The sequence below is a fragment of the Dermacentor silvarum genome, chromosome 9 (assembly GCF_013339745.2).
Source record: "Dermacentor silvarum isolate Dsil-2018 chromosome 9, BIME_Dsil_1.4, whole genome shotgun sequence".
Classification (NCBI taxonomy): Eukaryota; Metazoa; Arthropoda; class Arachnida; order Ixodida; family Ixodidae; genus Dermacentor; species Dermacentor silvarum.
This window is the reverse complement of record NC_051162.1, coordinates 60,558,531-60,573,441: the sequence shown is the minus strand read 5'-3', so window position 1 is coordinate 60,573,441 and position 14,911 is coordinate 60,558,531. Positions and strand designations below refer to the sequence as shown.

Sequence of the window (14,911 nt, the reverse complement as noted above, 5' to 3'; positions counted from 1 at the left end):
AGAGGGCAAGTTGGAAGAGGTTTCTCTCAAGTATCAATTCGTATACTCAAGAGGCAAAAGTATGGGACAGGCTAATCAGGCTAAAGGGAAAAGAAATCCACCCGTTGCCCCTAGTGAACGACGAAGCGAACAGCTTGGAAGACCAAGCTGACGCTCTTGGCGAACACTTTGGGCGCATATCTAGTTCGAATAATTAATCCGAGGCATTCCTAAAGCATAAACAAATCGCAGAACGCAAGGCCGTTGATCGAAAATGCAGACAGAACGAACCCTATAACATGCCTTTTAACATTGCCGAATTGAGAGCCTCCTTGACTGCATGTCGAAGCTCTGCACCTAGACCTGACAGGATCATGTACGACATGATTAAACGCATCCACAGTGATACTCAAATAACGCTTCTCGCACTTTTCAATGCTATATGGGCTGCCGGTACCTACCTACTGCATGGAAAGAATCCCTTGTCGTTCCGATTTTGAAACAAGGTAAAGACCCCACATTAGTAACTATTTACCGCCCAATAGCCCTCACAAGTTGTATTTGCAAACTCTTTGAAAAAATGATAAACCGTCGCCTTTTACACTTGCTTGAGTCAAACAAAATTCTTGATCCATAACAGTGCGGCTTCAGAAAAGGACGGTCTACAACCGACCATCTCGTGCGCATTGAAGCAAACATTCGTGAAGCATTCATACGTAAACAATACTTCTTATCCGTGTTTCTCGATATGGAAAATGCCTACGATACAACCTGGCGTTACGGAATCCTACGCGATCTGTCGGCAATGGGCATCGGCGGTAATATGTTAATCATTACTGAAAACTACCTACACAACCGCACATTCCGGGATAAAAGAGGGAATGCACTGTCGCGACTATTTATACAGGAAACTGGTGTACCCCAGGGAGGCGTGCTCTGTTGCACACTCTTTATCGTTAAAATGAACACGCTTCGTGCTTCGTTACCACCCGCAATTTTTTATTCCATCTATGTTGAAGATATACAAATAGGCTTCAAGTCCTGTAACCTCGCAGTTTGCGAGAGACAGGTACTGCAGGTGTTGAACAAAGTGTCGAAGTAGGCAGACGAAAACGGGTTCAAATAAACCCCCACAAAAGTTCTTGTGTTCTTTTCACCAGGAAAAAAGGTCTGGTTGCAGATCCTACTATCGAAATGTATTGACAACAAATACCTCTGAATAAAGAACACAAGTTTTTAGGCATTATACTTGACTCTAAGCTTACGTTCATCCACCACATAAAACATCTCAAGGCGAAATGCCTAAAAACAATGAACTTACTGAAAATATTATCTCATACATCCTGGGGCAGCGACAGGAAGTGTTTAATGAATCTTTACAAGACCCTCAATCGGTCACGATTGGACTATGGTGCCGTAGTATATCACTCTGCTGCCCCGAGCGCGCTAAAAATGCTAGATCCTGTCCACCATCTAGGTACCCGCCTGGCCACTGGCGCATTCAGAACAAGCATCGTCGAAAGTTTATACGTAGAATCAAATGAGTGGTCACTCCATCTCCAGAGAACATACATCAGCTTCACCTATTTTCTCAAAGTGCACTCCCATCGGGAACATCCTTGTTCTTTAACCATCAATGATTTGAAGTGTGCAACGCTTTTCTATAATCGACCCTCTGTGAGGCGGCCTTTCTCACTGCGTGTAAGAGAACTTAGCGAAGAGATGGATGTCCCACTTCTAGAACATAGCCTAATGCCTCCAGCTAAGATGTCACCGCCCTAGGAGTGGCAGGTGATAGAATGTGATTTATCCTTTCTAGAGGTCACAAAGCACGCTCCCGAGCTCGAAATTGCAATACATTTCCACGAACTTCAATTGAAGTACTCGTGCTCGGAATTCTACACCGACGCATCCAAGTCCCATGCTGGCCTATCTTACGCGGCTGTTGACCCCTCTCAGCAGAAGCCTACGCAGTACTCTCTGCAGTGAAACATATAAAGAAATTAAAACTAAAAAACAATAATATTCACACACTCTTGTAAAAGCGCTAAAATCTTTACAAAAGCATAGAAGTCCTGTTTTTACTGAGCTTTACTCACTCTTGTGTAACATGTACCTATCTCATAGACAAGTAACAATATGCTGGGTTCCCGGCCATAGAGGAATCGAGGGTAATGTGCTTGCCGATGAAATCACCAAATCAATGGCATCGCAAGGTATTGGTCTTCCCGCTGCTGCCCCTGCTAAAGAGCTGAAGCGTTTCCTACGAAACAAACTGCGAAGGCACTGGCAACGCTTGTGGGACGCCGAAACAAATAACAAGCTCCACTTTATTAAACCAGAGTTAGGTTTCTGGCCCTGTACAACGAAAACACGGCGAATTGAGGTCCTATTCCTTCGTCTCATAATAGGACACACACATGGTACTCACAATTTTCTATTGAATGGTAATGATCCTCCAACCTATGGTAGATGTGGCGAGAGGCTCACCGTCCTCCACGTCCTCCTGGAGTGTCGGGAAGCCGAAAGAGAAAGGAAACATTTTCCTCTGGCATACCGCTATCGTATCCCACTACATCCCGCTATGTTCCTTGGTAAAGAACCGCTTTTTAACACCAAAGCAGTCCTCGATTTCTTGAACAATGTGGTCCTGTATGTTATTAACCCAATAAGTTCGTAGCACATCCTCTCTCCAAAGGATGTTGCTGTGATAGTTCTTTGTGGCACATGCCTCCAGGCCCTTGTGTTTCAAGGGCTCTGTTTAGGCACTTGTGCTTCTGGCCAATTCTTGCATCTGTAATTTTTGTAAGTCGTATCATTATTTCGCAACGCTTTGTCCATGTCCATAGTACACATAATTAGTCATTGCCATAATATTACTACATATAGATTTTACGCATTTTACAGCAACTGTTTTAGGCCCCTTCACAGCCATGCCACATCTAATGTTCATATAATTCACTATTTCATGTACCACTAACAAGCCATTACCATCGTCTTGGCGCTCTTTGGTCACATCTGGCCCTTGCGCCAATAAACCACAACAATCATCATCATCATATGCTTGAACATAAGCTCTTGGAGTGTGGGTAGCTCGCCCCTGGCATTTCCCGCAATCGGTTTTCAGAAATGATTAAATCTCACAATCACATCCCTCAAGTCCTGGCTGTCCAGTACGCCCATGATAGGGCTAGGAGGCTTGACTTCTCGGTCTCACCATGGGACTAGCCAGGCAGGTGGCAACACCCTGTACAGAACCAGAATAAAGTTTTTTATGTACGAGAAATATATTCTAGAAATAGATAATTGTTGGGCTATTTGGTTTTCTATACCTGAACAAGTTATGTACGAGAAATATATTCTAGAAATATTTAATTGTTAGGCTACTTGGTTTTCCATAACTGAACACGTTATTGCTATTCGTTTCCCACCCACTTAACTGTCTCGTGCACTACACACAACACGGTGCAGGCAGCAATATGACTACAGGAAAGAGCACTTGTGGCTTTTAAGATTTTTTAAGAAGCCAAACTAGCGTAAAACGGACGGAACGGAAAGAAGACATGAACAACAAGAGTGCAAAGCTAAATTGAAAGCACTGAAAGTAGAAGGAATCCCTCCACTCGAAGTCGTACTGTTGCGGAGTCGCGGTAACCCACAATCCCTGTACATTTTATGGTATATGTCGAAAAAAAGATCATTTAGGCTCACTTTTATGACAAAAATAAATTAAGAACCAACGAAGTAAAATAAGCATACCAACAACCGCGAGCATGGCAGTAGGATCACGTTTTTGCGGCCAACCTTTTGCGTTGCACGCGTGTTTTGTCAGTATCTAAAGTCGAAAATTTTTATAATTGTGGTTTTTCACGGATACCTAACTGTACGGCCGGGGTGAAGGACTTCTTCGTCGTTTCACTTGTAAGTTAACGTTCGTGTTGTCAGTGCCTTTTTTTTCCTTCCTGTGTTTCTCGCTTTAGTTTACCCTTTGACTGACGTTCTAACTAGCTGAAACATCTAACCTTCTGAAGTTCTAAAATATCTTTATATAAAACGAAAAGATTAGGCGCATACTAAACGTTTCTTGTTGACAGACTTTCTAGCTGAGTTTGTAAATTACTTATGTGGAGAGCTCACGTCTGGCTCTGTTCTATATTGTGCCGTGTTTTGTAGACATCGGTAGATACGTCAGTCGTGCGGTCTGCGATACTCAACTTAAGTGCGTGTTTTCATAGTCCGTTACGTAGTTTTCTTTGTTTACAAAACTTTGTGTTTTTTTACTCTTTTGAGTTAGCCGAACTTTGCAAATGTTTGTGCTGCTTCTGTACCTCCAGTGCATATCACTGTCATGCTTTTGCTTGCCATGCGAAGGTGGTGCGAAAAAACGGTGGCAATTTCTCCTTCAATTTCATAATATTGTAAAAAACGTGCACTCATGTAACATGAATCAGAAATTAGCCATAGCGACTTTAATTATGTGGTTTTGCGTGCCAAAACCACGATCTGATCATGAGGCACGCCGTAGTGGGGGACTTCCGGAAATTTGGACCACTTGGGGTTCTTTAACGTGCACCTAAATCTAAGTACACGGGTGTTTTCGCATTTCGCCCCCATCGAAATGCGGCCGCCGTGGCCGGGATTCAATCCCGCGACCTCGTGCTCAGCAGCCCAACACCATAGCCACTGAGCAACGACGGCGAGTAGCCATAGCGGCTTTAGGGTACACAGTCTCTGAAGAAATAAACGCTATGTAGTAATGTATAAAAGAGCAACCATCAAACTAAACGTCTGAAGGATAAGTAAAATAGAGATAGCTTATCGCCTGACGTCGCTTTGTGCGCTTTTTTTCATCAAGAAGGACGGGCTTTTAAATTGCCACACCTATTTCTTATAATTGAAGCAAACGTTGCACGAACATTAGGCATCGCGCTTTTCAACATTTAAAGCCCCGATGCTATCTCTTACAGGCCTTTTTTTACTAAAACAGTCAAACAATGAAATGGATGTGCGCAGCACTTTTTCTTCTTTCAACGTGCTCTATGCGGTGCGATGGTGAAGGTGAGTAATTGTTTTTACTTGGTGGGTTGTTTATACAGTAGGGGACAATAATGCATGATGTTTTTCATTTTGGCTCATACATCGGCGGTAGAACAATATTATATTGAACAAAATATAAGGTACCTACAAGATAACGTGTTATAATAAAAATCCCCCATGCTGGCTCCTAGATTTGTGCAATTACTATAAGATGTCTACTGCGAAATAGAAAAAACTAGATAGGATATAGAGTAGGGCTGTGTGCTTTGCATCGGTAAATTACGTAAGAAATTTTACTGTTACACAGGCCCACAAAGAAAATTGGGTCATACATGCTGCAAGAACGACTCATATTTCATAGAATAAAGTTGCTCCATTATATTTTTCAATCAACAACAGGTATCAATAGTATGAAGTAATACTTATGCATGATTACGTGTCTGTGAAAGCTGATCACCAGCTGAATGTGAAAGCAACTTTAGGTAAAAACTAACATGTTTAGTAAGTCTTTTTCCCCCAATACAACTCGATTATCGAACCAGTTACTAACCGATACTGTCAAAATAACTTTAAATACGCGTATATGTTCGTACAGTCACTTCATGAAAGAAGAGAATAGATGTAAACATGCTGCGGTGTGTAATTCTACGTTGCTGCAATGTGTTGTTCCTTTTTTATACAACCCCCCCCCCCCCCACACACACACACACACACTGCAACGCGTATTAAAGGTGCAGTGCCTACTCCGGCACACAAATATAACAAATAAAGCAACGATTTCTCAACAAGAAATTTTGCTTGAAGAGTAATGTAGGCAAAAGAGCACCTGAGCTGGACTCCTGTTTTCGCTGTCAATTTATATTGCAGCATAACAACGACCTGAAGAACACGTCCACCGTCGTAAAGTGTTGGATTTGGGGAGTTGACATAAACCTTGCTGGACTGGCTATGCTAGTCTACGCATCTGCACCCTATCCAGTATCGTTGTGATGAACGGAAACGCCGTGTGTGGCATAAAAGCGCGAGCATCGCCGAAGAGAAATTTGGTGACCTGCAGCAAGAATGGACGATGATACCCCAAGCGGCCATTGACAATTAGCTGGAATCTGCCTCGCCACTGTCGAGCTGTAATCGAAATGAGTAGATGGCTTACCTACAATTTACTAACTGGTATTCTTTTAGAATGTGTAGGTATAGTGTCATAGGTTGATTCCTTTTTGATAAGAGCGCAGTCACTCTAAGGATTCAAATACTAATGCAATAACATATTTTTTCAATAATTCCAGTTAAAAGTTAACGTCCACATAACAGTTTTATGTGGACGTTGTCCAAATAAAAAAGGAATAACATACGCGTATTTTAGCAACATATAATTACGCACCCCATCATGTTCACGTCTACACTATTATTTCATGAAGTCACTGTACGAACATATTTAAAGTTATTTTGACAATATAACTTAGTACCATAATGCAATATTTCCACCTTTCCCCAACAGGGACATTATTTTATAGTTATCACATAATAGGTTTACATATAAGCGATCTACTGTAATTTAGGACCAAAAATGTAAAATGTGGTATTGTAATAGGTGATGCGTGTTCATTTACAGATGAATGTGAGCCGAGACGATTGATCGGGAAGATAGCCGCTTAGATCTTCCCGCTGGCCTCAGAGACTGTTGTCGTGCCCATCTTCAACCCTTGTTCTAGCAGCTTTACAATCCCTATCTTCTTGATGAAGCCCGTTGAGAGAATCATTGGTCATTGACGGGGTAATAGCATTTAAGACGAGCAACATGTACCCGCTTTCTTTTGCTGGACCACCGACCTCTACACAAGGGGCGCATAACCACTTAACCTATACCACTCAAACGATAGAAAATGGTGAAAGCGTTTACATAGTGCGACAAACGCTTGCAGCAGAAGCCGTGCCTTTGCTGTGAGTTCTAAAGCCGCAAAAAAAGTAACCGTTTTATGTGTACTCTCGTACCATTGCTTCAAGCAGTATTGCGATGACAATGTGTGATGACGCACTACCCTGCGGGTTTCCTCAGCAAGGAACAGTGCCTTGGCCACTGCATCTTCGGTATATCGAGAAATGGTAGGACGGTGTCAAGGTGGCCCCCGCAGCGATCGAGTATTAGGAAGGCGCTGTAGTGAGTTGTTGCATGCTTCGCTGTCTTATGGTCCTATGTGATGAATGGAAAGATGACACGTACATTGGAAGTATGTGCATCAGCATTCTGTTCAAACGTTCAAATAGCGGTTGGTCTGTGGATGATACGTTGTGTCGGAATTGGGCACCAAGTACTAGGGTGACCACGTCGGCCGCTATGAGCGACAGCGTTCCTGGCATGCCACAAACGCAGGCAGGCTAACCAACGTTGGCACAGTGCCAAGAATGCTTCTGCTTGCCGACGCCGAACGCGTTGGAGGCTAGCCGATCGATATCAATCGGTCAGCTTCGTTGTGTCTTGAGCTTTGCGCGGCCCAGTGCAAGCTATCGCCTTTTTTTTCCTGGCTCAGCGCGCCGCAGAGAGAAGAGATGCAGGGGTCTGAAAGGCAGGGAGCTGGCGAGGAGGAGACCTCGTGCGCATGCACGCGTACTCCTCCTCCTCTTTTTCCGGGTTGCCATGGACTACGCACCACAAATTACGGCTAGCTAAAAAGCTTCGCTGTTAAAAAAAATCTCATCGCTAAACATTCTGAACCCCTATTGAGAACTTTGTTTATGTATGCCTCCATACCTGCCACGGTTGCTAATTAGCGGCTATAGTGTTGGGCTGCTAAGCACAAGGTCGCGGGATTCAATCCTGGTCACGGTGGCCGCATTTCGATGGGGGCGAAAAGCGAAAGTACCCGTGTACCTAGATTTAGGGGCACGTTAAAAACCCCAAGTTGTCCAAATTATTCCGGAGCCATCCACTGCGGCGTGCCTCATAATCATATCGTGGTTTTGGCACGTAAAACCGCAAAATTTAAGCACGCCTTCGTTCTTTATTGTCTGCCTACTTTTCTTCCACCAAACATCGAATCGCATCTTACTAATCTCTATTGTGGACATGTTTGCATTGTGCATTTCGGAACGTTATTCAGCGATAGCTGAACAATGTTCATTGAATAACGTTTATTCACTCTCTTGGCTGGCGGCATTTAACTTTCAAAAAGGCAGTTTCACCAGCGGAAAATTTAGAAATTAAATTTTCAAGGAGAATGTACGTCATACTTGTGGCTCTGCAGTTGTATGCACAGTCAAAGCCGCTTAGAAATTGCCCGTTTTAGTTATAACAGGCTATTGCTCACTTCGGAGCTTTTGGTGTGCACGTGGAGGCTACTGAATTGGCGCGGTCCAGCTCGAAGGCTTCATGGTTCTGTCGATCCACGGCGCAATACTGGCCTTCAGGCGTTCGAGTGGGTCACGGCGGCGACACTTGTAGTAGAGCATTGCACGGGCCGATTTTTTCAGTCAGGCCCGCGCCCTTTTTTACGTTGGGCTGCCCGCCCGAGCCCGACCAAATGCTTTATGGCGAGACCCGGGCCCGCCCGGGCCCGGAAATAATCTACTTTACCCGCCCGACCCGGCCCACCATTCTTTTACCTTAGGTCCGAGCCCGGCCCAAGCCCGGCTCGAAACCGGGCCGAACCAGACAGACATGTTTTTCAGAGTCGAGACGCGCGAGGATAACTCGCTGCACGTTGCATGCACACCACCAAAATGTCCGAGCCCGGCCCGAGCACGCGTCAAAAAACCCGAGCCCTGCCCGGGCCCGGGTCAAAAAGCACATGCCGTGCTCTAGCCCGGCCCGAGCCCGTGAAAAACTGCCTTACCCGGCCTGGCGCTCGGGCTGGGCTGGGCCCGGGCTTTCGGGTAAGCCCGAGCCCGTGCAGTGCTCTAACTTGTAGGACTCGCCCAGTGCTGCCCGTGCAACAAGTAGGCGCGCTGCTTGGAACCAAGCAGAGTTATGGCAACCCACACGTCGGCAGTTGACGGGGTCATTTCTGGATACCAAAAAGCTACTTTTAAGAGCGAAACTTATTTTTGCGAACCTCGCCTCGTTTTGATGACCGTGGGTGCTGCGGCGTGGCTGTTCTCTAGCCGAATAGGCCAAATATTCACAGTGGAGGACGCGCGCTGCCGGAATCCTTGCACCACCACCAGACGGCGCTCGCCGCCGCGTTTCTGCGGCAGCGCTATCCGTGCGGGGCAAAAAAAAGTAAATAAAAAAGAATCGGAAAGCACCTCTTCCCGCATCAGCGGCAGCGGATGTGGTACTACATTAGCCTCTGTACAATGCCTGAACAAAGACCATGAGATTAGAATGAGATAAACATGCATGAGCTTAGCAGTATTCGACAAAAAAACAAGTCAATATAACATGTTTGCAGATGTTAATATAACAGAGGTCAATATAACAGCTCCATAAATTGATCCAAAAACATAGGATGTATATGGTTGCAAGGTTTGATTGAACTAGGAAGGTGCCATTGAAATTGAATGGACACATCTGACCATTGTGCAACTATGTACTGCTAGAGTTGGCAGACTAACGGTAAAGCGGGTTCGGCATGACCGATTATTATTTCTGGGGCTGACAATAGGACTGCTGGAGATATCGTACATCCATGTAGACGACACTGGCACTAACGCTATGTTAGCCCTTCCTAGGCACAGTCATTGGAGACTAACTGGCAACATCAGGCCCATGTGGAAGCTATTGAATGGAAAGCCTTAGGTGTCTATGTTGGCGGTGCCCTTGGCGAAACTGCACCGTGACGAAAAGTGGCCAACGCCGTAAGGAATGCTCTGATTGACGTCACGTTTCTCAGGAGAGTTCCTGTAAACAAAGTAAATTAGTGGCTTTGAACAGCGTTTCGTACATTTCGGTCTGAGTGGGAATCGAGCCCGAGCCTGCGGGATGCGAGCCGAGCACGCTTCCTTGAAGACACGGCTGCTCTACGGTCCTGGTTTACTAAAGCTGTGTCCTAGTGCGTGCACTAATACGGTGAACTTTAGGCACTTAAGTGTTCATATGTGGGGTCCAGGAGGTCGCCTTAGTGCCATACGTGCACTTCTTGTCTGGCAAGAAGTCTAGCCCCGATTGTATAACTTGATGCATTACCGCTATGTCTTACAGAAAAGTCTAACCCCGATTGTATTACTTCATGTATTACCAAATGTGCAGCAGGCTTTCACCTTCTTCTGTTGCAAGAGTCTAAGACCTGCCGGACTTTTTTGTAGCTTGCCCTATGCGAATAAAACATGTCTAACATTGAAATGCAGTTTCTAGAGTAACTCGTTGGTGTCCTGTATCAACGTGTTGTTGCCATAAACCATATACAGGTAATGTTGTCCTCCTATGATACACAGAGAAAAAAAAAGCACCGCCTAATTAACGATAGGACACTTTTTTTCTAGCGTTCCAAGCAATTGTCGCATAGTGAGCCCTGTGCGATTGCGTTCACAAAATACACATCGCAAAAAGTTCGCCTTGACGCGACAGCATATACTCGTCCTTCCATTTTAGAATGGGCATGCCTTCTGCAAAATAGTGATGATATGCACAATGACAAGATATACAATAGAGGCCGGAGGAGTTCGAGAGAAAAATCATTATTGTAATAATTTTCGGACATAAATTCATTTTTTTAGGATGGGGATGCCCCAAATACAACATCATCTGTGATTTCCTCTGCAAAGTACAAGGATATGCATATGGTTACTGCAATAACCAACCGGAACGCGACGGCTGTCATTGTGTTAATAAAACATCATTTGGTAAGTGTAGATAGCGTGCAATATTTATTGGTAAAAACACAGCGCAAAAAAGACACGGACACGAGAGAGCGACACGCACTCAGCGCTGTGTGCGTGTCGCTCTCTCGTGTCCGTGTCTTTTTTGCGCTGTGTTTTTTCCAATGAATCACCAACCCGCCCAAGCTTCCACGCTAAATGCAATATTTAGACTGGTATTTTTGCACCAGATGCAGTGCGTGGGATGTCGAATAAAAAGTTGTTAGGACGTGTTTATTGCGCGTCACTAATTATCTAACAGTCGCTGGCTCGTTCGCAAGTTCCGCAACCAAGAGACATGGAGAACACAGCGGTGACGCAGGCATGAAAGCGGGACATCCGTTTATTCTGCCAACATTGATGCGAACTGCTTGATCCAGGCACGCGCGTTACTCCATGCCCCGATGCCACAACAGCATATCTTCTTCGAGTGGTGGCGGAATCCTCTTCGTTCCTGTCACTTCTCTGTAATCTACGGGTAAGCCAGACGATTCAAGGGCGTAGAGTTTTCGCACGAGTCACTTCACAAGTGAACCAGCGGCAAGACTGGTGAAGCAACTCCGCACGACGCCGTTATTTCGTGGCAGTAAATACAGCAGCACTGTGCCTAATTGTCAGAACGTATCACCAAGTAGGTTAGTTTGGGCATAGTCTCCGAGATCGCGCACGCTGGCATGTTTTGCTCCCGCCGTCCCATTCTCACTGAGAGAGCGTTAGTTCAGTGGTGGGCATGGCCTGCTCCTTAACCCCACCGCGCAGCTCGCAAACGAGGGCTTTGCAAGCGTCGGGCAGTCTTTTGGAATAAGGGCAATAAGTTATTCCAGAAGGGGCAATAAGTTATTCAGAATGACTACTTGAGTGGCAGTCCAGATACTGTGCTGTGGGTTGAATGTCGCGAAAACAAGAATGATTTTGCGTTGGCATGTGATCCCTCACAGCCTTGGAACTGACGGCTGATAGTCTAAGAGGGCCAACGCGCATGCTGGAGCCCATTTATTATCCAATGCGTTTATTTTTGTTCTGCACGCCTACTCCCAACACTACACTCAGGTTGACCCGCCGTGGTTGCTCAGTGGCTATGGTGTTCGGCTGCTGAGCACGAGGTCGCGGGATCGAATCCCGGCCATGGCAGCCGCATTTCGATGGGGGCGAAATGCGCGAAATGCGCTCGTGTACATAGATTTAGGTGCACGTTAAAGAAGACCAGGTGTCGAACGTTTGCGGAGTCCCCCACTACGGCGTGCCTCATAATCAAATCGTGGTTTTGGCACGTAAAACCACATATTTTTTTTTTACATCCAGGTTGGTTTGTACAAGTGGAAGATATCAGCAAGAGTTCGTTATGTGCTGGAAACAAACTATTTCGCACCATTTGCGTGTTTGCGATAGATATGGGAATCCATTCTCTGTACCTCCTTCAACATGTTACGAGGAGGAGCCAGTTCAGCGGCATCCCAAATGGGAAGCAATCCGCACGAATTCAGCGAGCGTCGTCGTGTTCTGTATTGTTCTCAGCTTTGTATGTGTCACTGCATCGTAGCAATACGGACGTCTATCGTTTTTTTTTTGTAGCTCGTTTCAACACTTTGAACGTGTCGCATTTTAGTATCGGCGCTTGCATTTGCCTGCATTTCACCGTCGTGATAGGGCGTGAAGCAATATGCAGCTTGATCCACCAACAAAAACATGTTATAATTGCTCGTGTACATAGATTTAGGTGCACGCTGAAGGATCCATGGTGGTTGAAATTAATCCGAAGCCCTCCAATGTGGCATGACTGATAAATGAATCGTGTGTGTGGCATGTACGCCCCATACGTTCATTTTTTTCCTCAATCACCACAGTGACGCTGTCACCAGCTATAATGGATGTCACTTTGCCGTTTGATTCCGCAGTTTTGAACCATGCTCACTGACAGCAACAAGTGTGGCGTGTACTGACTTGTATCAGCTCACAAGCGAAAGCTTTCAAAATTATTATACGTGAGCCCAGAAAGAAAATGTTTATGTTTGTCTATTTATGTAGTGTTGAATTTATCAGCAAACAGACACACCAAATAGCAAGGTTACATATGCCAGTCCAAAAGCAAATATTCAAAATGAAGGGTCACTGAAACGTGAAAACGCACATAGAATGTTCAGCTATGTTACAGCAAGCTTTAAGCAAGTTTTTTTGCGGAATAAATAAAAGTTATAGTGGCGTTTTACTTCATGAAGGCGGGTTACGCGCTAGCGTATGGGTGCTGTTCTTCCTTTGTGCATTGACCCGCATTGTGGTAAGCCTCCTAGCACGTTCATGAGGAGTCTCCTGGTCACCCCTAGCGCAAGCTTTTGCGGATCTTGTTCAGCTCGTGCTGAGCGTTCAGCTTGTCGCTCGGCCTCCGGGCCCCCAGACAAATCTAGTTCATCAATAACGCCAACATAGCACGCACACACACACACACACACACACACACACACACACACACACACACACACACACACACACACACAGTGCGCATCCGCATGCCGTCCTCCTCCGCAACAATTTACCCCCCCCCCCCCCTTTGCAACGCTCTCCTCGGTACCTTCCCAGGCACACGCTCCTCCTCTCCACCTGCAGGCACCCTCCTCCTCTGGCGCACGCATCCCTCTACCATCTTGGTGACCTCCCGCTTAATCTCGCCGACTTCACGGATGGGGCATGTACGCTTGCGCGTTTAAAAATTGCATTCCTTCTGCGTGATGCGTGAGCTTGCGGGCCAATACCTGCCGCGTGTGGAAGCCTGCAGGCTGGACGGAGCGAGAAATTGTACAATAAACACGAAATGATACATTATGCAAATATTATCTTCTTTCTAGTATATGTAGTGGCCACCCAAGCAGGCATTACTATAACTAAACCAGTATTTTATGAAATTTTGATTATATCGAACGAAAAATATTAGCCGCCTTTGTCACTGCCTGTGCACGGCTTGTTTATGATAGATAGATAGATAGATCAATAAGTAAATAAAAACTCTTCAGGGCTACCTTTCAAACGTAAACAACTTGAGCGATGCTACAAGGTAAACAAAACAAATGTTTAATTTCAACAGTTTCGACCGGTCGACCGGTCGTCATCAGGGTTTCCAAAAATCGCACTTCAGCACTGATAGTGAAGATAGCAGAAAGCGTGGCTGGTCGTTCTTGCATGAGTCAAACAGAATGGGACAGTGGAGACAGTGATTGACTATTTGTAGGCGTTTTGACAGATTTACAGCAGCCTTATTGGTAACGCTGCATGGCAAGAGGAAGGCGGGGTCCCATGTATGTAGGGCAAATAGGTCAGTGAAACAAGAAAGGGGAAGGGGTCGGCGAAGCGCAGAGGGACGGGTAGTAGCGGTAGTTAGGTTGCCATTCACACGAGGCAGGCAAGTAGAAAACGCTCGTTGCACAGCACCAGTGCGCGTGTCGCCGTTGTAGCGGGAGAGAGGGCAAGTTGAATAGCTCGATGGGTGCACAGTATAGAGGGAGCCCGGAAGGAAGAGAAAAAGGCGGTAACCTCTGGAAAATACCGCAGTGTCACAATACACATACACAAGGAACGGCCGTTCCGCTGATCTTTCTGGTCCAGCTTCAGTGCCGGAAACGACACAAAAAATAAAAAATAAAAAGTGACACATGGTCGTTTCAAATGCGAGCACGCATTCGGGTGCACAGCTTTAGGGGGCCTCTTGTGTGTGTGCAGTTTTCGAACGTTTACCGCACAACCGACACCACGTCAGCTCGTGCGGATTTCCAGAAGGGGCATTAAGTTATTCAGAATGACTACTTGAGTGGCAGGGTGAAGGAAACTGGATTTATTAGTTTTCCGCTCACCCCCTGCGGCGCACGCAAAGGAAACAGCAAGCGGCGGCCAGCGTCACAATTTTTGAATACAGCATGCACATGCATGCTCTATTCTCGTCATCCTATTCACAGAGGCACGTCAGCCGGCCCGGACTCTCATTAATTCGCAACACCGTCGAGGATTGGGCTAGCCAGTACATACACGGCAGGGGAACAGCGCGAAAAGACGAAAGACAAGAAGCGGAACACACACCAGCGCTGACGAGTTGAGTACGCGCGCGAGGGTTGCAAAG

At 45.8% G+C, this 14,911-nt stretch overlaps 1 protein-coding gene across 7 annotated transcripts in view; it reads left to right on the top strand.

Moving 5' to 3' along the window:
* The window catches only part of LOC119465269 (uncharacterized), a 137,950-nt gene that overhangs the window by 50,231 nt on the left and 72,808 nt on the right, over window positions 1–14,911 (top strand). For 3 of the 7 annotated variants that reach the window (XM_049656396.1, XM_049656393.1, XM_049656392.1), the window contains 2 exons: window positions 4,947–5,037; window positions 10,669–10,794. The exons of 2 other annotated variants lie outside the window; for them this stretch is intronic. In XM_049656396.1, the coding sequence (XP_049512353.1) occupies window positions 4,974–5,037; window positions 10,669–10,794 (190 nt within the window). In that variant the 5' untranslated portion in view covers window positions 4,947–4,973. The remainder of the gene's footprint in view (window positions 1–4,946; window positions 5,038–10,668; window positions 10,795–14,911) is intronic. 2 more of the 7 variants (XM_049656397.1, XM_049656394.1) reach the window with 1 other exon arrangement.